Genomic DNA, 26093 nt, shown 5'->3' with positions numbered 1-26093 from the left:
ACAAATCAGCTTTTTCAGTCTTATGCAAGCTTTGATAGTCAATGTGAAAATTAGGCTAGGTTAGGTTGGGTTAGTTTATGTTAAATTAGGTTATAAATCCCAGAAATGGGTTTAAAATCGAACCTAACCGGTCACCATCAAACCTTGTATAAAACTGAAAAGTTGACTGATAACGCTGACTAAATCCAAGAAGAACAAAAGGTATTTTGGACATTCACGGTAACATATATATTTAACTCACTTGCAAAATTGTAGATAGTGGAGTAAGATAAAGGGAAAATAAAATAAAAATAGACTGCAAAACTAAGAACTGATCGACATAGTTATGACTTAACAATGTTTGCAAAGCCATTAAGAAGTATATAGAATTGGACAACATTAAACAACCGTGTAACAGGGTAGCGAATGTTTTTTATTTACTGTAATATCTAACAAAGTCACCCTGTAAAATTTACTCTCTCATCTCTTTCAACTTATTACCCCCCCCCTCAATGAGTTAAATTTGGCAGTGAAGCCAAAATCTGACTATTCTTAATTGGTTAAACGGAAACTTGCACAACTGTAAACCGTCTTATTTTAAAAATTGGATAAGATGTATTAATATATCTTAAAAAATAATGGATCTTAAAATTTAATATGTCTTTAAAATTGGAATAATAAATCTTATAGATTAATATATGATATATATATATATATATATATATATATATATATATATATATATATATATATATATATATATATATATATATATATATATATATATATATATATATATATATATATATATATATATATATATATATATAAATATATATATATATATATATATATATATATATATATATATATATATATATATATATATATATATATATATTAATTTATATTATCATAATATATCTTAAAAATTTATGTATCTCTTATAAGGATTATAGATAATTAATAATCCCATTAGTATATCTTAAAAATTAGGAATAACCGGGAATTCAATTTTTAATGAAAAATACTCTGTGTAGTTATGGAACTTTTTGTAGTAGCGGGTGCCAAGTTTATCAAAGAAAGAAATTAAAATAAAGCAAAAAAAGTTAAAACGTATAAAACGTATGCACGAAACAGCTTAAGAGCAGAGTTTGTAGCTTTTCTTTGAAGACCTACTTGTCTTTGGGAAGCAACAGATTATTAATTTTTAAATTTCACGGATGAAAAGCTTTGTCAAATTTAACTAATTAGTTTTACTTGTCGATTTTCTCAGTTGATACCGACGAATATTATTCTGGAAATACATATTATATATTTAGAATAATATTTACTGCCCTAAAAAAAAGAAATTATAATTTTAAAATATCCAAAAAAAGTCTAAAAAAGTCGTGGTTTCCAGCTACGGATCAGCCTAAGATGTTTTATAGACCTTGGTACTTAAATTACCTTTTCCTTGCATTGGTCAGAAATAGGGACCTACCTTCCACCCCCCCCCTAATATTTCCTATTATTGTTACTCTTATATATTTTTTTCAGCATAAGATGATACCTGAGCGTGAAGCCCGAACAATAATAATGCAAGTTGTATCTGCCTTGAAATATTTGAACGAAATTAAACCCCCAGTGATTCATTATGACTTAAAGCCGGGTAATATTCTGTTGACTAGTGGAAACATTTGTGGGGATATTAAAATTACTGACTTTGGTCTCAGTAAAATTATGGATGAGGATAATTATAACCCAGATCAGGGAATGGATCTTACCTCCCAAGGAGCTGGTACATACTGGTAAGTAATATCTTCAGATTTTATCTTGGAATGGATTGGTAAAAGATACCTTAATTTTTGTGCCCATTTTGTGTTGACACTTACTGTTGGTTTAGGACATGACTGCGTCGCTTTTCCCGGACCACTTAATACTTACTGTTATTTATACTTACTGTCACTGTTACATTGCAACTTACTACCGGTTCAGGACATGAACTCGCCCCTGGATCACATAATGCTAACTGTCACTTATACTTACTGTCACTGTTACTATTCTTACTGTCACTGTTATATTGTCAATTACTGCGACATGACCACGCCGCTTTTCCTGGAACACATAATACTGTCTTACCATGCTTACAGTGTAATACTATGCTTACCATCACTGTTATTGTCATTATACTTACTGTCACTCTTAGTGTCATTATACTTTTTGTCAGCGTTACATTGACAGTTTCTCTCGGATTAAGCATGGCGACATCGCTTTCCCTGTCCAAATTATAATAATTACTTACTGTCACTTTTACTATTCTTACCGTCATTGTTACTTACTGTCACTGTTATAATCACTTACTGCCGGTTGAAGACGTGACCACATCGCTTTTCCCGGAACACATAATACTGTCTTACCATGCTTACAGTTTAATACCATGCTTACCGTCACTGTTATTGTCATTATACTTACTGTCACTGTTAGTGTCATTATACGTTTTGTCAGTATTACATTGCCAGTTTCTCTTGGTTCAAGCATAACGACGTCGCTTCTCCCAGTCCATATTATACTTATTACTTACTGTCATTGTTACTATACTTACCGTCGCTGTTATATTGACAATTACTGTTGGTTTTGGACATGATAACGTTGCTTTTACTGGGCCATATTACACTACCCGTAAGTTATACTTACTGTTACTGCTATTTTATTTATTGTTACTGTTACCGTACTTACTGTCAGTTTAGCCGATTTAGGACATGACCACATCGCTTCTCCCGGATCACATTGTACTTATTGTCGCTGTTACTATACTTCTGTCACTGTTACTGTCATTATACTTGCTGTCACTATTGCATTGACACTTAACTGTCGATTTAAGACATGACAGTGTCGCCTCTCCGGGGCTATGTAATAGTCACGTTTGTCATCAAAATAAAAATTACGCACAAAGGCAATTACGCTAATTCTTTATGCCGTTCGTTATTTGTTGAGTTGGAAATTGAACTTTCCAGCAAAAAATAAAAGATTGGCCAATCAGAGTCGAGATTTATGACATACTGTTTTGAAAAGAGAAAAGATGGAAGCGTGGAACATCAGTTTTCTATCTAGCAGGAATCTGGCAAAAGACACAGACACATCATAGATAGATAGATATATTTCTCACAAAAGACCCATGGGCCATGGATAATACAAATACACCAAAAATCATAAAACATAATATAAGCTCAAACACTTTTGAACACTACGATAGAAAACCCTCTCTATGTCTCATCCCAACACTCATAAAATTTTCCAAATTTCTAATATCTACTTTGCAACTACTTCCTATTTTATTTTCTAAACACCTTCTATCCATTACATCCCTCCCAGAAATTTCCCTTCTAAGTACCTTCAGTTATTCACAATAACACATAAATTGTTCTAAATCTTTAGACTCCCTGTACAGCAGACAAGGGAAGGGATCACTCCGTACCTTAACCCTCCCTAAATACTTTCTTCTCCCCCCCAAGCGGCATAAAATTCCTCCTTACTGATAAGACCCATTTTAAAGTATCATTTTGGAGTCCAAATTTTAGATATATTTCTTTTCCCAGGCTTCTTTAATTTTTCTGTATATTCCAAGGGATTGCGACTTAACCTTGTCTTCTTGCCAAATCTGGATCTCTTGATCTTGTAGCACTTTTTCCACAGCTTTTGCAATCAATCCTGTTTTACACCTGGTCCAATGCCGTCATTCCACCAGCCTGATAGCCCACAATTGTCTAGTGTACTCTTAATTTGCGCAGGCCAAGAATTGTTTCTTTTATCCAATAACATTTCATTGAAAGCATATTTTGTTAACTGATAATGTGGCATAGTAATAATTTTTTCCCAATAGCCTACCCTGCGTACCAACCGTTTATTTCTTAAGTTGAAAAGACCCAGGTCACCCTTTATAACAATGTTATTAAACTTTTATCTAACCCTATTAATCTTTTAAAACAATGTAGCTGTATCCTCTCTATTTCCACCCCCCCCCCCTGGTGTCCCCATATCTCTGTCCCATAGTGTATAGCAGGTCTATTTACAAAATCATATTGGTAGAGAATATTTTAGAACAAAACAGTTTTGACACACGTTTTTGAAATAAATTTTTTCTCATTTTAATTTTCTGCTTTTGTAATAATAAAATTAAGGAAAAACTCATCTTATTCATAAATTTTGGCTTTTTATCGATGAATATGGTGGGGTGTTGAGCATTAAACCACAGATGGTACAGTTTATATGCCCAAGTGGATTTGTGAATGATCATATTTATTATGCCTGCTTTTTTATATACGAACTATTTTACTTTCACTTCTCTATTGGAAGGAACTTCTTTGTTGTTTTTTTTTACTTATTTATTGTTTTTTTGTTTTTTAACGTGTATGATGGGAAAAAGCGCAAAATATCAGTTACTTGGATAAGAGAGTAGGACAGTATATCCTTCTCCCAACAGGAGGGAGAATATAGGACAGTATATCCTTCTCCTCAGTTCTATTTGAAAGGAATGGAACAAAGGTTCTCTGATTTCTCCCCCTTTCTCCTCATAACATCGAACTCCCTTTCTTTGAAGTGCAAAATTTTAGAGAGTAAGGAAAAAAGTCTCCAACACACATCAACCTTATAATGGTCAAAAAGCCTCCAATTTAATATGCCCAATCTTGTATTAATGTTAATATATATTATATATGAATATAAATAATATATATATATATATATATATATATATATATATATATATATATATATATATATATATATATATATATATATATATATATATATATATATATATATATATATATATATATATATATATATATATATGATATAAATAACAAAGTGCTGCTCCTATTCATTTGAATCCCTCCGACAAAATAACCTGGCCGAAGTATGTAATGAACGAGAATCGCGAAGAGCATTGGAGAGGACACAGTCTTGTCCTGCATCCCTTTTAGTGCCCCCTCCTCTCCATACACACATTGAAAAAAATTTATAATATTTGGCCAAATGCGGGAAAAGAAATCAAATCTGGTCATTTAAATGGAAACTGTATAAAGTCCTATTTGAACGGAATAATTATTAACTTTGCCATGCACGAAAGATACACGCAAGCAGCCTCCCGAAAGAGAAGCGTTTCCAATGGCTGCCAGTGACGGGAATTAGTTGTAATCGCGGCTCTGGTGGTTCTTTGTCTTCGGTCCAGACCCGTTTAGCCCGGCCAAATGGGAAATTTGTAATACTAGAAACTTCAAACGAAGCGAGAAACATTTTAAGCTCTAACCAGTACTAGTTCAACTTATTATTAGGCCTTGGTTTGAATTGAGTAAAACAAGGCTCAATTTAAATAGGGGTGAGTTGCATAAGGGTGAAGTCAAAAGAATTTTGATTTAAACAGGTGTCTAGTGGTACGAGGGATTCGTTAATTGGGGTCGAGTTGTACGGGGGCTCAGTCAAACGAGGGTTCAGTTAAACGGGGCTGAGTTGCTTTTGGGATGAGTTGCACGGGGCCCAGTTAAACGGTGGTTCAGTTGCACGAGAGTTCAGTTAAACGTGGTTGAGTTGTATGGAAGCTGAGTTACATTGGCGCAGTTACACCCACGCCCCTTTTATACAATGTATAACGTCGTTGCAACACTACCATGCTTTTTGTGCTCTTTAAATGGATTTGAATGTGACGCCATTCACATGAAAAAAATTCTAATAAAGGTTTTAAAGTATAGTCAGTCGAAGGGCGCAAGTCCTGCCCATGACCCACCAAAATATTGTCATATCCCACCGGTACGGCATGTGCCCGGTGTTTGGAATAACCGGTTTTACATAATGTCAAAAGATCCAGGTCTATTTTGTTCTTATTATTTCGTAATCTCTCAAGTGAATTCGTTCACTTGGCATCGATATTTGTAATGTCATTAAATCATTTCGCAATCGTGTTATCTACGACAGGAAAAATAAATTACTGACTGGATTAGGGGATTTTTTTTTTATCAGGGGAAGTACAGTTAGAGCAGGATATGTAAGCTATATTCAAATTTCTGTGAACTCTGTTTTGTCTCTTCCTGGTTGTCATGGTACTTTTAATATGATTGGCGTTTGAGTATTTCGCGTATCTTAAGCAAGGTTGCCACCCTTAGTGATTTATCACTATTTGTAGTGATTTTTCATATTGTCTAAACAAAAAATCACTAAATTTGCACATAAATTACTAGATTATTGAAGAAAATCATCAAATCAACCAGAAAATCACTGAAATCTAGTGATTTTTTATCATCGGGTTGCAATCCTGATATTAAGATGTTGACGTGGCTTTTTTTCAATTTGAGGGGTTGCTTTCTGCTACCTGGTGTGCATCTAGGAGTGTTTCATAGTTTCACCACGCGTGGCACAGTCCCTGTGACACTTGGCACTCTTTCGTCTTTCCTTGCATGCGCCACCTGATGTACTTGATTATTGGCGACCCCTTTTTTTCATAAGCATATGCCTTCCCTCAGAGGGGATCTCTAAAACCTTCGGGAGAATTTAGACAACAACCCGTCATTGAATATTTGGAATGCCTTCTGCTTACATTGTGCACGAAAGTTGATGTCTTGGGCAGACTCGTACGCGGGATTTTTTTTCCCCTGTGGGGTTGAAGGAAATGATAAAAAGTCTTATTTGGGTACCCTAATAATATCCACTCTTAAGAAAATGTCGCTGGAAATAGTCTTTAAAGTATTAGGAGAGGTGAAAATCGAGTCTTATTATTTAAATTGGAAACTAACACAACTATATACAGATGTTAAATAAGTATGGAACATCAGGAATTTAATTTCTAATAACAAGGACAACTTGGACGATTCAAAGGGGCAACATCGACCAGAATGTGGTACTACTTTAAAAAGTTCATAATTTTGTAACAATCAAAAGAAAATCGTAAAAAAAAACTTACAATTTCGGGTATTTGTAGAATAAATTGGCGGGAGAGGGTGAAAAAATATTTGCATGTCCTTTTTGTTGCTCTGTTGGCATTATAAGCTTATTGAAAAAGATTTAAATCTTTTACTGAAATTATATGAAAGTATATGGGCAAGTCTACCAGCTCGTGATAAAGTAGATGATTACATCATGAATTCTGTCATTACCAGAACAATTATGACTGAGGCCCTGGTTAATTTAAGAAATTCTCATGTGATTGACACTTGTGCGTTCTTGGCGTTTACCCCTCCCCCCTGGAAAGCACCTCCGGGAAAATACCCCCCTTCCGCAAAATGCATCCCTGATGAAAGGGAATTATTCCCAAAAATTTTCTCCCCACTGGTAATTCCCCTACAGAGAACTATGTTTCCCAATAACAGATACTATCTGTAAGCAAATGGAAAAATTACAAAACTTAAAAGGTTCTCTGATTGTTTTGTAGTTAGGGAGGGAGGGAGATACTTTAAAGGGTGTATTTTAATGCCAAAACATATCAGCTCTCATTGAGCCATCAGAGACGAGGGGAGGTTGGAGGTAGAAATTGGTATGTAATCCCCAGGAACTTAACCAAGATTTTTTAGGGAGGGGGGGGTACAAAAGAAACTTTAAAATGCATCAAAACTATGAAATTCTATGAAATATCTTACTCCCTTGTGATTTCGGGGGATATTTCTGGTCTAAACTGTTAATATGAGAGTAAAGAGTAACATTAAACTCCAAAATGAGCAGAATATACTCCGTAAAGGAAGGGGACTGCCCCTTTACGCCAACCACCCTTTATGTGTTATTTATTTTCCTTAAATTTACCAGTCTAAGTTCTCTTTTCTTGTATTATCCTAAAATCATAACTAAATTTGTCTTCTTTTTGTTTTGATTTTTGTTTAGATGCCTTTTACCCAGACATGTCAACAAGAAGTTTTTGAATTGGGATGGGGGGTCAATAAAAAAAAAGAAACTTATTCGATAATCAGAGTAAGGAAAGCCCAGAAACTCTTGGACAATTAGGATTTTTGGTAAAATTCTAGTTTAAGGCTATCTTTCTAACTTGGAAACTAGTTGAGTTGAATGAATTAAACTTTCAGGAATGGTTCAAGAGCTAAAAATGTACCCTGGGAAGGTATCGAAGAGCTATTATGCCTCCCCTTTTTTATTTCTAGGGCTTAGAAAATTGAATACATGGGAGGTCAATCCCTATCTTAATTCTGAAAAAAATGTTTTACTTTAATTTTAACTTTTCTATCTCTTTTTCATTGGCTTTAGTTTTTTGAATTCCAATTCCTGTTATTTCAGTAGAATTTTAACCCATAATTTCGGGGAAGTGTAGATTGGATTATCGTCAATTCGGATTCCGCCGAAACCTGAGTTGTGCGTTTGTACATAGGCCTATAAAGAAAGCTATTGACAAAGTCCACAGAACGGGATCCTCCCTCTTTATGTGCAGCGTAGACATCTCAGCTGCATTCGATTCAGTTGTGCAGTCTCAGGTGTTCCTGAAATTATTCCAGTATGGTGTGAATACTGATGTCGGGGTACTTTTATCTTTCTGGTACTCAGTCAGTTTTGTGAAAGTTAGACTGACAGAGGATCACTTAAGTAGATCGATTAAACGTTCTCGAGGTCTTCGACAAGGATCTGTATTAAGCCCCATCCTGTTTAATACCCTGACATCTGGAATAACAAAAAACGTTGCTAGAGGATTCAGCATCAATTTATATGACCTCAGCCTGCTTTTGTATGCTGACGACCTGCTTATGTTAAGCTGCAACCTCATTTTTTCTACAAGAAAATATTGACCGCCTGATAACTGGTTACCAAAGTGTCGGTCTGAGGGTCAACGCACTAAAGACGGAGTTTGTAAAATTTTGTCCCTCGGCAAGCGAGCAGCAAAGCAGTGGCCCTACATATCTGATAGTTGAATAAATGAAAATTTTCCTGGAAATACCATGAAGTACCTGGGAATAACGTACGGTCATGATGTCAGAAGTTCTCGTTTACTGATAAAAGAAAAAATTACCAAGAGTATTCGTTCAAGTTATGAGAAGCTTGTCTCTCTGAAATTTAGCTTAAACAGGAAGATTCTTGCAAAGCTTTACGCAGGGGTTGCTCTCCCTCACCTGCTTTATGTATCTCCGCTATGGGACTGGTTCCCGCAAACTGACAGACTAAAACTCCGGTCTGTATACTAAAAATACCTCATATTTGCTTCGATACCCGCTCTACGAGAGAAACACATTCCTTCAGAATCTCAAAATGTGGTAGACCCAATTGTCGTTGTGCCCTCTACTGAAACAAGTGCAGAAAAAAGGAGTTGGAAACACTGTTCCAGTTTTTGCCTCTACATCTGATGTGTGTTCAGCGAAGACGTTACTGCTTAAGTTTGTTCTTTGGTGCTGAGTGTTCTTGTTTTTCCTCTTCTTATTTTGTATTACTCCGCTTTCTCTTTTTTGGTATGAGCGGGCGGAAATAAATTATTATTATTATAGCAAGGTTTATTTCCTAAACTTAAACGAAAAATTTATATGCCTTCTAAACCTTATAACTGACATGGAGTAAAGGTATTAGGCTCAAAACACTTTCCTTGTGTCTTATTTGAAGAGAAGATTTATTTTGCGAGGTTTCACTTTTATAACACAAAGATTGTTAAAGGTTATCAAAGCTCAGTGCCCTTTGAAGGGAGAAAGAGCAGAGGTGGATGCTTCATAATACTGTCTCAGAAGATCATCAAAGCTCCGAATGCATTCTTGAACAAACCCAATTCCCACCCTGAACAAAAGCTCTTTTGGTAAACCTCCTCCCTCCCCCCAAACAAAATTTTATTGACAAACTCCTGTCTGAGCTAAACTTCTTTTGGTAACCAGGCGCCTATCCCCCCCCCCCCAATTTTTTTGTAAACCTCACCCTCCCCCTCCAAAAAAAACTTTGAATCCCCTATTTCTGAGCAGTAATGTTTTTTTTTTTTTAGCATTTACCTAATTCAGCTACTTTCCAAGATAGCAAAGAGCCCCTAAACCAGAATTTTTCCAGATTTGATTATTTTTGGGTGGGGGGCTGGCCCTGTTTCTGCTTCCACTGGAAATCTTTGTTGTAGGATAAACCTGCACAAAGGAGCGAGAGGGGGACATCGTGGTTGGTCCAAAGGATTCCATCTGACTTAAAAACTGTATATAGATAACTCCTTACCGAAATTTCGCCCGATTATTACGCACGTTCTTTGCAAATGAAGAAAAGGATTAGGTAAGATTGTATCATTTACTCCAAGTTTAATCGGAGTGATGGAACGATGCCAATTTTTTTTTTTTTCTGATTCTAATTCTGTTTTTCTTTTTTTTTTTTTTTTAGGTATCTTCCACCAGAATGCTTTGTTGTGGGAAAGACACCCCCTAAGATTTCATCCAAGGTGGATGTGTGGAGTGTAGGTGTAATATTCTATCAGTGTTTGTATGGGAAGAAACCTTTTGGGCACAATCAGTCTCAAGCTACCATTCTTGAAGAGAACACTATTTTAAAAGCCACTGATGTTCAATTTGCTGCCAAACCTGTTGTTTCACCTGAAGCAAAAGTAAGTAATCCACCCATACCTAAACTTATGCGAGGGACCTCCCACCCAGATATTGGTCTCCTAAAAAATGTTTATAAAAAATAATACACTTTTTGAGGCGCTTTAGCGTTGATAATTTTTTGTGGGAATCCCGAATAATGCTGTGGTTAACCACTTTTTTCAGTGGTTTGGCGGCCATTTTTCCACAACCAACCTTGTTCCAGAAGGTTTTCTAAAAATTGACTTTTTCTCTTACGGACATCCTCTTGTCACTCGCAGAATTAGGAAAAGGAGATTCTGATATGAAAATTATCTCTGTGATATTTTTGATATCTTAAGAAAAGATTTTTTAAATATTTGATTCTCAATAAGCAGCAGAAAGGCGTCTGAGCAATTCTTTACGTTGTTTTGTAGACAAAAAAAAAATCAGTATGAAGGTATACCATATAAAACTCGTCGGAAAGTGCTAGTGGTGGTCATGTACAATGAACGTCCAGTTACAATGAGACGAAGAGAAATCCTACGCCTAAAGCTTATTCTGGAATTGGCTGACAGCCAAGTCTTTGGAGAAATCTTAAGAATATTACCGTGTCTTGCCAAAAACCTTTTACCACACAGTTTCGGAGAAGCTCGAGTGGAGCTGTATGAATCATTGGAACCCAAGCAAAAGAGAACAGGAAAAAAACAAAAAAAAAAGTTTCTTTCTGTCTCGGTTTGAGACCTCTTATTCTTTTTCTGAGAAAAACAAACCATATTTTGGATTCTAGAAGCATAGTTACAAGCTGGACAAGGAATTGTTGGAGTTCATTCGAGCACACACCGAAGACAGGACATAATGGAGGCTCAGCAAATTCTTGATGCCTGCTGGGTGAACCAGGCTGAACAGGCTATGCCTCTTCTTGTTTTTAGTTTCCAGTCAAGGCCGTATCCAGGGGGATGTTAGTGGGCTTCACCCCCCCCCCCCTGAAATTTTTGTCTGACTCATAAAAAAGTAAAAAAAAATGCATATTAACAAGTTTGAGATATGTTGTAAAGTTTTGTGTCCCTCCCTGCTCCCGAACAAAAACCTGGACATGTGTTTCCAGTTCTGGAAACTCCTAGTTTCTTAGTTTTAAAAATACAAAAATGAACCATTCTTTTGTTTTGGTATTTCGGAATCAAAATAATTTATTGTCATTGTTGATTGGCTTTTGGAATTTATAATACATTATATGCTCAAATTCATGTCATGCTTATTGATTTAAATTTCTTTTACGGAATTTTATCTGTCCTTGTTTGTTTATTAAATTCTATATTGGCAATATAATTTCCTAGTTGGTAATAATTACCAATTAGGTTTTTCTTTTCAGAATTGTATCTGTCGTTGTTTGTTTGCTAATTTCTTATTAATTATAACTTATTAATTAAATAAAAATGACATGGTTGTTAATTTAAAAATTTTTTTGGGACTTGTATTCATCGTTGCTTATTTTATCAATTAAAAATAATTAATTAATTAAAAAATATTAATAGTTACTAATTACATTTTCTTTTTCAGAATTTTATCCCTTGTTGTTTGTGTATAAATTTCATGTTAATTAAAACTTAATAATTGCGACCATTTTTTCAATCGTAATTTAAACTGTCATGCTAAGTAATTTAAAACTCTTTTTCAGAGTTTTATCCGGCGTTATTTAATTTATTAAATTAGTTGATTAAAAATACTTTACTAATAAAATTTTTCTCTTTCAGAATTTTATCCGTCGTTGTTTAGCATATAGGAAAGAAGATAGAGATGATGTTTTAACACTTTCCAAACACGAGTATCTCCAGCCACCCATCTCAAAACACAGCAAAGCAGCTCAGGCTCAGCAACAAGCTGCACAGCAGCAAATACAGCAGCCATCAGGTGGTAGCAGTTCAACTTCGTTCCTGCAACCCAGTTCCTTCTCAGGTGGGCTTTTTGCCTCGGGTGGAAATGCTGCGTCCAGCTCATCGTAGTTAGATATTTTAGGTATGGGGTGAACAAATAATGTGCTTTTGTTGTTTTTGTGCATTTCCTTTTTTTTGTTTTTGTTATTCGATAAGGCAAATAATTTTTGTCTTGTCTACAAAAAAAAATTATTTTTCACGTTACCCCTACTTAGTGGGCCTCAGGTGTGGACACGGTGTTCATGGGTGTCCTGAGAGGGGATGACAGATTTACAATATGCCCCCTTCCAAGCAGGACCAAAAATAGCAAAAAGCGGAAATTGTGCAAAGGTTACGAAAAGCTATTTTTTGGGGGAAATACTTTCCAACCCGGGCAGTTATTTAAAGAAAACTTAAGATATGCAACTCTCATACTTAAATTAAGATATGCGAAGAAAACTTTCACTACTCATTGACAGTACGCTTTCATAGGATACTCCACCTAGTAGCTACTGGTAACAACCAAACTGTCATCTCCTTGTAAAGTCTCTCATCTCCATTCACCCTCCCTATAGTATTTTTTTAAGCTGCCAGATACAGTTCTATAAGATCCGTCTCTGCTTTAAATTAAAAAAAAATAATTAACTTTTGGCATTTCTGCTTTCAATAAAATTTTTTTAAGGTATTGTCATTTAAAAATGATAGTCCTCTACCCCTCCTCTGGATACCGCCGTGATAGGATACCCTCTCTGCTCTAAATTAAGAAAATAATTAACTTTTGTGGCATCCCTACCTTCAGTAAAAAAAAGTTGAAGACTTTTTTGCAGAAAGTTGAAGTTTTAGTTGAAGAAAGAAAACTTAAGATAAATTTAAGATAACAAGATAAACTTAAGAAAACTTAAGATATGCAAGTCTGTGTAGCAGAGTTGAAGAATGTATGGTTCTTACTGTACCCGCAAACAGGAGTGAGGCCACCCGAGTTCTGTCCAGAGGACCTTTCTCCCTCGTCCCAGAAAGAATCAGAAAATGGTAGCCTAAAAATACACTTTCTTCCTATTTTGATATCCCCCCCAAGGGTGTGCAACCAGACTATGTAATCCTTTACGATGTACAGACACATAACAACCAAGGTATAAAGACATGGAGTTGATTGCAATTCATCACCCTCCCTTCAACTTTTTTTTTTTTTTTTTTTTTTTTTTTTTTTTTTTTTTTTTTTTTTTTGTGTGTCTCAGAGGCAAATGCTGTGTCTAGATTTTGTAGTTAGACGTTTGTGGTGTCGGGTGAATAAGTCTTGCCCTTTTGTGTTTTGCTTGTGTTGTGCCGTGCATTGTTTAAGAAAGCTATTGGTGGGGTTTACATAAATATTTTATAAGACGTTATGTAAACTATCAAATATATCTTTTAAAGAAGGTTCAAATAGAAAAGTAGTAGTAATTTTATATGTATTAACAAATGTTCTGGTATTAAAAACAAAGTAAAATAAGGAAATTAAGTAATATTTATTAGACAAATATGTTTATTATAATAATTATTATTAATACATTATTAATTAATTATTAGATTAGACTAATAATAATATTTATTAGAGAAATTATTTATATATAGGCCTATATATATATATATATACATATATATATATATATATATATATATATATATATATATATATATATATATATATATATATATATATATATATACATATATACATATATATATATATATATATATATATATATATATATATACATATATATATATATATATATATATATATATATATATATATATATATATATATATATATATATATATATATATATATATATATATATATATATATTTAGAAAAATGGGGTTGGTATTGTTCTTACAGTTTGTCAGATTTCTCTTTGAGAAAAAAAAAATCTATCGTAGAAAAAAAAGAGGTGGTATGAAGAAAAAAGGGGTGGTATTTGTAAGATAAGATTTGTTTATCCAAAAAAAAAAAAAAACAGAAAACAAAATATCAAACAGCAAAAGACATAATGTAACTCTTCTCTCTGTATAATATTACCAGATCAAATAAGTGATCTACTCACTCTTATACAATCCACAGATCAAAAATCAGATTTTACCGTAACAATTAAAAACTAAGACATATATAAAAAAAAAAAATTGGTACATCAGGCCCCAAATAAGGCTCTTACGGCCTGTATATGTGAGGAGAACTATAAAAAAAAAAAAAAAAAAAAAAAAAAAAAAATCAAATGAAAAACTATTGCCACCCATCCAACCATGTTATAACAGTTTTCGAATTTATCTTTAAGAAAAAAATATGTCACATAAAAAAAACAAAAAAAAAACAATGCTACATGACAAAAATTTTCAAATGAATTTTGTAAGTTAAGTTATGCACTTGATCGATCTTCTTATTACACAACATCGCCTATTCACCTTACTCTAATATTCAAAAAATCCGTTGTTTGAACTGAAACTGTTTGTGCACAGTTTCTGGACTTTCTGGACTCTTTGGACGGTTTCTGGACTTGCTTGTATTTGCACTAAGTCAGTCAGTCAGTAGAAAAAACAAATTCCCCGCTCAAGTGAGAGGGTGGGGGGGGGATATAAGTCGTCAATGAGATGAGCAGGTCAGTGAGATACGTTTACTACAAATATCTCGGTGTCCACGTCTTTCAAAGCATGAAAGATATCAAAGCATGAATGCTGAAAGAGTCCTCAGGACCAAAACACATGAATATAAGAATACTAAAGTAAATGGCAGTCCGAAATCAATGTCTGTGTTCTCACGCTATAAATGATGAAAAGTTGGATAGATGTCCCGCTGTGTCAACTGGTCAGGTGTGAGATGCATCGCTAGAATTTATTCCTATTAAATATTATTATAATACTAAATAAAAATGCTGCCCACAATCCAAGGGTGTTCACACTCCCCCCCCCTCCATGACACGGGAATTCGTTAAGTCTATATAATCCTGTTTTATCCTCGCAAAGATTAGTAAATGTTGAATTTGTTTTAAGAAATGCCAAAAGTCACAAGTATGAATATTTTCAAATGCAATAGAATGACATGGTAATTGAAGTTTCAAGGTTGTAAAATTATAAGTAAATTTTTAAAAGTAAATTCATAAAAAAAATCACAATGCAGTTAGAAGTTAAAACTTTGAATGTGGGGAGGGGGGGAAGGGAAGAGGCTGTGACACATTTTGTAGCTTTTATAACTCACATTTTTAAAGGATTTAAAATGGTTTATTTTACTCTTTTTAGTCTTTAGTGAGTTTCAAGTTTTCGCCAGAAATATAAATAAAATACTAAAATAAGATATGTTCAATGGCCTTCCAAAATCATAACCACAATTGTTATATTTTAAGTGATTGAATTAGACGGATATTTCTGCTTTATCGATTGATTATGCATTAGAAAGCTTTCAGTTTAGATGACCACTATCATCTTAAACATGATCGCTTTCTATACTGTCATGACCATGATCGAATACTGAAGGGAATTGTATTTCATAGATATTGCCATTCCGTCATTAGTTATTTTGTCACTGCGTCATTAGAATGCTTTATGTATGCGTAATTTATTTTATAATATTTTGCTCTTTTTACATATGCCTTAATTTTAGAATAATATTTAGAATATTGATTAACAGGGGTGAATCTCCAGGATTTTTATTGGGGGGGGGGAGACAAGAGGGGTCCATATCCGGATAATCAAGGGGCATGGGATATATAATAATTTTTCTCCGCATTATTGGGGGGGGGACTGCCCCCCCCCCCAACGATGTCCCTGTTGATTAAGATAGAAAATGGTCCACTTCGACCTTCGGGTAAGGGGGACTAGTTGCCTTCCGACGACTTATCAATATCCTTATCAACATGCCCTGAAAGTTTCAACTTAATACCCTGTTGTTGATACACCCTTTTAAAAACCATCATGCACGTACTTTTTCTTAAGTGTGCTCAACATGCCCTGAAAGTTACACTTTAATACCGTAAGCTTTTCCGAGAATCAGGGTCAAACATACCCCTTTTCCCAATAACAAACCTTAAATGTAAACAATGGACAACTTGCATAACTTACAACCCTTATCACAGGGGTACCCGGACGGAGGTATAGTTATTTGACCTTTAGACTATTTGGAAGAAAATGGCTATTTCACGGTCTTATTGGATGTCTTTGGGGGGAGGGCAGCTAAAAAGGCCTTGGGAGGGGGACTGGTTGTCCTCCCGATAACTTTTGACTTTTAAAAAGATCACAGGAAATTTGTATTTCCAATCGAATGAGTCCCCTTCGAAGTTTTTAAGACCACCCCTTTCGGGCTAAAAAAAAAAAAAAAATTATACGTTGAAGCCATATGGCTCTTGACTGTAGTCTCTGATAAGATTTAGCCATTTTTACTTATACTTTAATTTTAAGTAATATTTCCCTTTTTTAGATTATTTGTATTGATGAAGAAAAAAAATGGCCCGCTTCGACAATTTGAATGAACCACGAGTGACTGTGATTACTCTCAACGCCATCTATCCAACTATTGAGGATGCATTTTTTTTGGCAAAAATGAGACAAGCTTTTTAGATATTTATTTTTCTTCTCTAAATGGGGAAATTGTTTTTAAACTCTGAAGCAATATTGAAATGAAATGGATTCCATCGTGTGAAAGCTTTACTGTGATCTGTGGTTTAAATAAAACAAGACTTTTCAAAGCCCAAGCTGAGAAATATTTGATTTGAAAACTTGCTGGCCGAGGTGTTATATTTGAAATTAGTTGTTTTTTTCTCTCTCTCTCTTGCGTATTTAAAAACAATATCATTCACTTTTCTTTCTCTTTTTTTGTGTTTGTTTATTTTGTTTGTCAGTGATTTAATATTATGAAACTATTTGTTCGCCTCAATTATAAATACGAATCCAGTTCAGCTAAACAAATTATTCGTATGCTTTTCCTCGGGAAGGATTTCAGCTCCTTTTGCGATATTTAGGTGGCAGCAGGGTTTAAGACACTAGGGTATGATACAATGTTTAATAATACGGTAAATAACGTTCTAATTACCGTAACGTTGTAAGTTAAAGGCACTAAGCTATGAAACATCGTTTAATAAGAAAAAATTACGTTACGGTAAGTGCCGTTGTACTTACTATATCGTTGTACGGTAAATGTACCAAGCTATGAGGCATCATTTTAATAGGATAAAGCAATGTTACGGTAAATAACGCTCTGCTTACCATAACTTTTTATTGTAAGTACGGTAAGTCACTAAGCTATGAGACATCGTTTTAATAAAATTAAACAACGTTATGGTAAATACCGTTGTACTTACTTTAACGTTGTAAGTTAAAGGCACTAAGCTGTGAAACATCGTTTTAATACGATAAAATTTTGTTACGGTAAGAACCGTTCTACTTACTATATCGTTGTATGGTAAATGTACCAAGCTATGAGGCATCATTTTAATAGGATAAAACGACGTTACGGTAAGTAACGTTCTACTTATTTTAACGTGAGTTTTATTTTTTTAATTTCCGTCGGGGAAAGGAATTTTGGCACTTGTGTATTATGCGCCACTCACTCAAGTTTAGGCTGTGTAAAATTCGAGAACACACCGGTTTTTTGTTAGTTTCTTCGTTACTTTAGAAATAAATTTGGGTTATAGATTTGCATTTTAGGGGGGGGGGTAAAGCATAGTGGGTCTGCATGCAAAATGGGTTTGGTACAATTATTCTGCATATTAGATAGATAGACAAATAAGTATATTTTAAAGCCAAATATATGGCCATGAACACAGTAAAATAACATAAATGAAAGGCATAAATAACATAATCTTTCATCAGCGATCAAACAGTTCGTGGTAACGAACTAACTGTAAGTAATGAGCGACCCGGCTCAATAGTAACCGAAACTCTAAAAAACGGAATTTTGATACCAGTAGATACATCAAAAGGATCGGATCTTTATGCTGACTTCAAATATATGTTTCATCAAGCTAAAATTATGACACCAAAAAGTTTAAGAAGGTTTGGGTATCCTTTGAAAGGATAGTTGGCTTTGGGAACCAACAAATTCTAAATTGTTTAAGTTTTTACGGACAAAAGCGTTGTCAAATTCTACGAGTTTGTTTTTCTTATCTTCCAAGTGTAAAACTACCACAAATCAGCATTAACAATTAAATGGAAGCCAAAACTAACAGAAATTACAATAGATAGCCTAGTCAAACTCAAAACAAGCAAAAATTAAAAGGAGTATGGCTGGCAACACCCATGTCTTCGTCAGACGAGAAAATAATTTGCACTTTACTTAAAAAAATAAATATAAAAAATAACCGTGTGTCTGTTTGGTACATATTCTGATATTTATTCCTTATAGTTTTAATACTTCTTTATTTACTAAAGTAAAAAAAGGGAAAACACCTAAAGTGTATTTTTTTTCCAGTAAGGCGCAAATTATGTTTTGGTCCGAAGAAAGCTTGGGGGTTGTCAGTCCTACTCATGCTAATTGTTGCTATTTTGAGTTTGAATAGGTTATTTATTATAATTTCTGTTCGTTTTGGGTTCAATTCATGTACTTATGGTGACGAATTTAATATATTAAGCCTAACTATACCGAACTGAAAAAAAACAAGAAACGAGACACATATCTAAAAAAAACAAACGATACGTTGGCCCGTTGAGAGACCAGAACAAAACCAGACGAAAAACACCATAGAGAATGTATCTTTCGCAACTCACGGCGTTGTCAGCCCTAACGACAAAAAAAAAACAAGATAAAACTAAAAACCAATAAAACCACCACCAAAAAAAAAAAAAAAAAAAAAATGTACAAACGGCGCAAACTAATCCACGTAGGAAAAAAAAAAAACATAATATAAAAAAAAAAAAATTTTTTTTTTTACTACGTGGATTAGTTTGCGCCGTTTGTACATTTTTGTTTTTTTTTTTTTGGTGGTGTTTTTATTGGTTTTTAGTTTTATCTTGTTTTTTTTTTTTTTTGTGTCTTTCGTGCTGAAGACGCCGTGTTTGTATACAGGCGAAATATCCGCGTTGTTTTGTTTCTGTTGTTTTCCTTTTCTCTCCACTGGCCACAGTCTCGTTTGTTTGTTTTTTTTAGAGATTTTTCTCTTTGTTGGTTTTTTACTTATGGTGATTTGTGGTAGTTTTACCCTTGGATGGTAACTACTCTCCATCACACGCCCCTTTTTCTTAACGTCGTCTGACAAGAATTTTGATGTCAGCATAAATGAAAGGCCTAGCAACTATGGCTTTGGGGACACCATGAGCCTCAACAGCCTCTGGGGAAAGACCTGTAAGTTCGGAAATTTGCCCATTGTATACATACAAACATTTTATTGGGAAGTATACTAACATTTTTATGTGTGGGAGGGGCAGTTTTCCGTGGGGAGAATTTTCCGGAGGGGGGGGGGACTTTAAACTTGGAAAATCTGGCGCTAGGGGAATTTGCCAAATTTCTGTGCGAAACTATTTTTGTCATGCTCTCTTTGTCGTCTCGATTTTGCATGTAGAGTTGTTCCTGGAAAATTTTCGAGGGAAATTTTCAGCTGGGTTGGCATTTTCTAGATGATTTTTTCATGGCGGGGGGGATTTCCACGAGAGAAATTTTTCATGGAGTAACTTTCCAGGCATAAATTATCTATTGAAGAACTTTTAACAGGATCAACTTCCTACGGAGGGGGGGGAATTCTCGGGAAGAAATTCCATAGAATAAGATTTCTATTTTGTTTTGAAAAACGATTTGAAATTATTGTGGAAGGGGCAACTCCTTTAATATACGTAATGTTTGTTCGTTTTAAGTTTTGATGTTGCTCCTTACTTTATGTTGAAAGAACTTGTTTTTTTTTAAATTTCATTTCTGATCTTTTTTAAATAATACCGGGAAATCCGACTCTCTTTCCATGAAAAATTTCGGTACTTGTGTATTATACGCTACTTACTTAAGTTTACGATGTGTAAAACTCGAGAACAAACCGGTTTCTTCGTTACCTTAGAAACAAATTTGGACTATATATTTGCACATTAGGGCAGGGGGGGTTAACTATAACTGGTCTGCATGCAAAATGTGTTTGGTACAATTATTCTGTATATTAGATACGAGCCAAATAAGTGTGTTTTAAAGCCAAATATACGGCCATGAACACAGTAAAATAACATAAACTTGATACCTCGCTACTCTTCTGTAATTTTTTAGTGGGTATATACCTAGACAAAATTGTTTTCTAAGTTCAAACTGCCCAAATACAATACCCCCGGAAAGTACCCCCCCCCCTCCCCTTGGAAAATAAGGCTTTCCAAATTTGATGATTTTATTTGAGTTTTTTTTTTCCATAGGGGAAAGGAGTTTTGGTACTTGTGCATTATGGGCCACTCACTCAAGTTTGCGCTGTGTAAAACTCGAGAACAAACCGGTTTCTTCGTTAGTTTTTTCAGCTTAGCGCGAGACGAGTGACAGAATACATGGGAAATATATAATTTGGGCTGTATATTTGCACATAGAGGGGGGAGGGGTAAAGTATTTGGATAGTTTGAAGTCAGAAAACAATTCTTCTAAGTATGTGGCCGCTAAAAAATTACAGAATAATAGCGAGGTATTTGGAAATTTTGTTAACTAAAAAAAAAATCCCAGTATAAAGTAAATCTAATGTTTCATTTAAGTGTCTTATGATGATTGCTGATCAATGTTTATGTTATTTTTGCCTTTCATTTATGTTATTTTACTCTGTTCATGGCCGTAGATTTAGCTTTAAAATAAACTTATTTATAAATCTATATAATATGCATAATAATTGTACCAAACACATTTTACACGCAGACCTGCTATACCCCCCCCCCCTAATGTGCAAATCTATAGCCCAAATTTATTTCTAAAGTAATGAAGAAATTAATGAAAAAACTGATGTGTTCTCGAAATTTGCACAGCGTAAACTTGAGTGAGTGGCGCATAATACACAAGTACCAAAATTCCTTCCCCCTACGGAAATTAAAAAACTGAAACTCAATTAAAATTCTCAAATTTGGAAAGCCTTATTTTCTACGGGGGTATTTTCCAGGAAGTAATCGCCGGCCACCGGTAAAGGCATTAATCTGTGAGACATCGTAATTCGATAAACAACGTTACGGTAACATTCTACTTACTGTATCGGTAAATAACGCTCTGCTTACCGTAACTTTGTATGGTAAGTACGGTAAGTCATTAAGCTATGAGACATCGTTTTAATACGATTAAACAAAGTTATGGTAAATATTATTCTACTTACTTTAACGTTGGAAGTTAAAGGCACTAAGCTATGAAACATCGTTTTAATAGGATAAAACAACGTTATGGTAAGTAACGTTCTAATTTTAACGTTGCACGACAAGTACGGTAAAGACACTAAGCTATGAGATATCGTTTCAATACGGTAAAACAATGTTATGGTAAATGCCGTTCTACTTACTGTAACGTTGTACAGTAAAGGCACTAAGCTATGAAACATTGTTTTAATACGGTATGATGGCGTTACGGTTGAAACGAAATGGCTGTGGCGTTTCAGAACCCTTGCATAATACGAGTAGTTGAAGTATCTATTAGCTATGAATTCTTAACATAAATAATTATCAAAATTAGTTTTTTTCCGATGAAAAGTTTTTTTCATCGAGCATTACTGCATTCATGCCAAAGAGTTAATGCTTTCATAAATTTAAGTAAGAAAAAAAAAGTGAAATTAGATTGTGATTTTGCTAATGATTGCATAGGATTTAAGATAATGGAAGTTTTGGTATCGTTGAGCTTCGTTCAACGTACGCGATGATTAAAGAACCAATAGTCGTAATATGTTCAGCTTCAAAGTAGCTGGACAAATTTATCACCAAATCAAATACACATCAACCAAAGTACGTATCCAAGGGTACTAGGGTGAATTGTTTAGGGTATACTGAAGGGGATGTTCAAATAAATTACAAGACAGTATGAGTATCCATGACTACAAGTCACAAGACCTGCAGAGCATCAGTCCTATTTCTTATTATGGTAATATTGGCTCAATTTCGGCGGCATTTGATTATTCATTGTAGTTTCTGTTCGTGTTGGGTATCATTTATTCATTGATAGAGAGTTTTGTCCATTTTGATTTTGAAAACTAATTCTGCTCGTCTTTAGTTTTATGTAGCTCTTGAGTTTCCTTTGAAAAACTTCTTTAAGGAAGGTTTTTTAATTAATCAATTTTAAAACCTATGTGTAAAAAAAGGTAAAGGAAGGGCTTAGCTTCCATTCTAATCCTAGAAACAGAACCATAAATTTCTATTTCCAATTAAATAAGCCAACTCCGAAGGTTCTTCGACCATCCCTTTCATAGGAAGTGACCAGGTGAAAAAAAAAAAAAACTAAAATCCTGAAGGCACATGGCTCCTTGTCCAGGCAGCACTGTGAATGGTGCCGGGAGTGTTTTCGTTGAAAAATGCAGTTTTTGGTATTTTATCCTATTAAAATGATGCCTCATAACTTGGTGCATTTACAGTACAACGATATAGTAATTAGACCGGTACTTACCGTAACGTAATTTTATCATATTAAAACGATGTTTCATAGCTTAGTGCCTTTAACTTCCAACGTTAAAGTAAGTAGAATAATATTTACCATAACTTTGTATGACTGATGCTCTGCAGGTCTTGTGACTTGTAGTCATGGGTACTCATACTGTCCTATTAAAATGATGCCTATTAAAGTTTTTGGTATTCTGCATAAAAATGCAGATGTGTTCTCGAAATTTGCACAGCGTAAACTTGAGTGAGTGGCGCATAATACATAAGTACCAAAATTCCTTCCCCCTACGGAAATTAAAAAAATAAAACTCAAATTCAAATTCTCAAATTTGGAAAGCCTTATTTTCTACGGGGGGTATTTTCCAGGAAGTAATCGCCGGCCACCGGTAAAGGCATTAATCTGTGAGACATCGTAATTCGATAAACAACGTTACGGTAACATTCTACTTACTGTATCGGTAAATAACGCTCTGCTTACCGTAACTTTGTATGGTAAGTACGGTAAGTCATTAAGCTATGAGACATCGTTTTAATACGATTAAACAAAGTTATGGTAAATATTATTCTACTTACTTTAACGTTGGAAGTTAAAGGCACTAAGCTATGAAACATCGTTTTAATATGATAAAATTACGTTACGGTAAGTACCGGTCTACTTACTATATCGTTGTACTGTAAATGCACCAAGTTATGAGGCATCATTTTAATAGGATAAAACAACGTTATGGTAAGTAACCTTCTAATTTTAACGTTGCACGACAAGTACGGTAAAGACACTAAGCTATGAGATATCGTTTCAATACGGTAAAACAATGTTATGGTAAATGCCGTTCTACTTACTGTAACGTTGTACAGTAAAGGCACTAAGCTATGAAACATTGTTTTAATACGGTATGATGGCGTTACGGTTAGTACTGTTCTAGTTACTGTATCGTTGTACGGTAAAGACACTTAGCTATGAGACATCGTTTAATACGGTAAAACATCGTTACGGTAAGTAACGTTCTACTTATTTTAACGTTGCACGACAAGTACGCTTAGCTATGAGACATCGTTTTAATACGACAAAACAACGTTGTGGTAAGTAACATTCTACTTATCGTGACGTTGTGCGTTAAGTACTGTAAAGGCACTAAGCTATGAGACATTGGTTGAATACGATGTAACAACGTTACAGATAGCACCGTTCTACTTACTGTAACGTCCTGCGGTAAATGCATTAAGTTATGAGATATAGTTTTAATACGATAAAACAACGTTACCGTAAGTAACGTTCGGCTTATCATGAATTTGTACGATAAAGGGCCCGAAGCTATGAGCCATTGCTTTAATGCGGCAAGACAACATTCCAATAAGTAGCGTCCTACTTTCCCTAATGTTGTACGGTAAAGGCACTAAGCTATGAGACATCGTTTAATACGATAAAATAACATTCTGACAGCAAACATATGATTAGTATGTTCTGAGACCAATGAAAATACATGCAGTACGGTGAAAAAAAAGAAGAAAAATAATGAAGAAAGAAAAAACAAAGGAAGGGGATTTCAGACAATAAAACGAAAAGATAAAGAAGTTACTTTGGCAATAAGCTTCGTGACCATGATACTCTGGCCGTTTTTTTAAAGATTTTTTATTCGTGTTCTGATTTTTCTGTTTGGGAAACCTCAAAAGGTTATTTTTTTTTGCACTGAAGACGTATAGACTTTTTTTTTCAGAAATATCTGCTTTATTTTATCTTTTTGTTCACTGGTAAAAAATCACATTCGCTGTTTTTGCCTTAATTATTTTTCTTTGTTGTTTTCTCCTATGTCATGTATAGTCGGTGTAGTCTTGGAAGATATTAACGTTTTAATTATAGAACAAAAGCTTGAAAAATTAATTCCAGGTTTTCACTATACTTCACCATAGCGCAGCTCAGCCTCTGCATGTGGATTAATTCCTATTAGTCTTTCTTCCTCGTAATCATCATTTGTTGCATAGCTTTCATTATTATTTGCATAGCTTAAGACAAACTGTAAAACTATGAAAATGACCTTTGCTTTATAAATGATTAATTTTTCTTATTACTATTTGCTAAATAGTGTAAAATTGTTTTAGAAATTTTGCAGTTGTTGGAGATGATGTGAGAAGAGCGCGACTGACCTAAACTAATTTGCAAATGGCGCTTGCCTTGTCTTGAGTCAATCAAATAACTAGGTGCTTGAACAAGGGAGATTTTCCTCAGGTCATCCAGATTCAACAAAAGTAAAGAGTTTTAAAAGTTATTTTGCAAGCAGCAAAACTAAGTTAGATAGGCTACATAAAACTGAGTAGACCAATTGGTATAACTTAGCACAAAGAGTATACGTTTCAATTTGAGAGTAAAATCGGTGCATAACAAATTTTGATTTTACCTTTTTTTAAAGGCTATCTTGTGATTTTAAAAGGCGTTTCTCAAGGATCAGACCTTGTAAAATGAACATTTTAATAAAGTTGTTTCTTGTTCACGCAACATGTTTCTATTTGCAATATCACTTGATTAAGAGCATTCATTGTTCAGAAGCAATCGGTTTGGAGGTAGTCCCTACATACTTCAATTAGCGGTAAACCACAATTAGAATGACACATTTCTTTTGCGGCAAAAACAGGACACAAATACTTGAAACATCGCTAGCATGATAGGGAAAATTCACAACTACCTCATCCTACAGAAAATGAGTTTCAATTCACTGGCTGATTTAACTACTCTTATTCCTACGCAGAAAGAAAAGAATGATAATTTACAACATTGAAACAATTTAATAATTAGCTATTAATTTGATTCATGAGCACGTGCTCTCTAGTGGTTTTGTTTAAAAAAAAAAGCTTGTAAAAGATCAGCCGTAGTCTTTAAAATCGTTGTAATCCTAGGACGCAGAATGCAATATATGAGAAGGAAAACCGAGGAATACTTTTTGCCTTAGAAAGGTTAGATGAAGAGTGTGCGTTAACCGTCCTTGTGAATTTATTACCTTACTTTCCATGTGCTACGTTACAATTTCACGGGACATTATTGTTATTCTGAAAAATATCGAGAAAATTTGGATTATTCCTGCAGCTGGAAAAGTACATGGTTCGACGAATGAAAAATTTTACCAGTTTTTCGACTAAAATTATACCACGAATAATATATTAATTTGCACCATCTGAACAGCTGGTTAAATTTCTGTCTCAAC

At 34.3% G+C, this 26093-nt stretch overlaps 1 protein-coding gene across 5 annotated transcripts in view; it reads left to right on the top strand.

The window, feature by feature from the left end:
• Nucleotides 1-17084, top strand: part of Tlk (Tousled-like kinase) — a 117142-nt gene extending 100058 nt beyond the window's left edge. For 4 of the 5 annotated variants that reach the window (XM_089105426.1, XM_089105422.1, XM_089105425.1 and 1 more), the window contains exons 12-15: nt 1519-1769; nt 10279-10498; nt 12209-12470; nt 16811-17084. In XM_089105426.1, the coding sequence (XP_088961552.1) occupies nt 1519-1769; nt 10279-10498; nt 12209-12457 (720 nt within the window). In that variant the 3' untranslated portion in view covers nt 12458-12470; nt 16811-17084. The remainder of the gene's footprint in view (nt 1-1518; nt 1770-10278; nt 10499-12208; nt 12471-16810) is intronic. The other variant, XM_089105423.1, reaches the window with a different exon arrangement.
• Nucleotides 17085-26093: the final 9009 nt, after the last annotated feature.

Source organism: Artemia sp. Qi Xiang Cuo, chromosome 19 (assembly GCF_049724085.1).
Source record: "Artemia sp. Qi Xiang Cuo chromosome 19, ASM4972408v1, whole genome shotgun sequence".
In the NCBI taxonomy this organism is placed as follows: domain Eukaryota; kingdom Metazoa; phylum Arthropoda; class Branchiopoda; order Anostraca; family Artemiidae; genus Artemia; species Artemia sp. Qi Xiang Cuo.
Note: the sequence above shows the minus strand (reverse complement) of the source record. Positions and strands in the feature narration are given on the sequence as shown.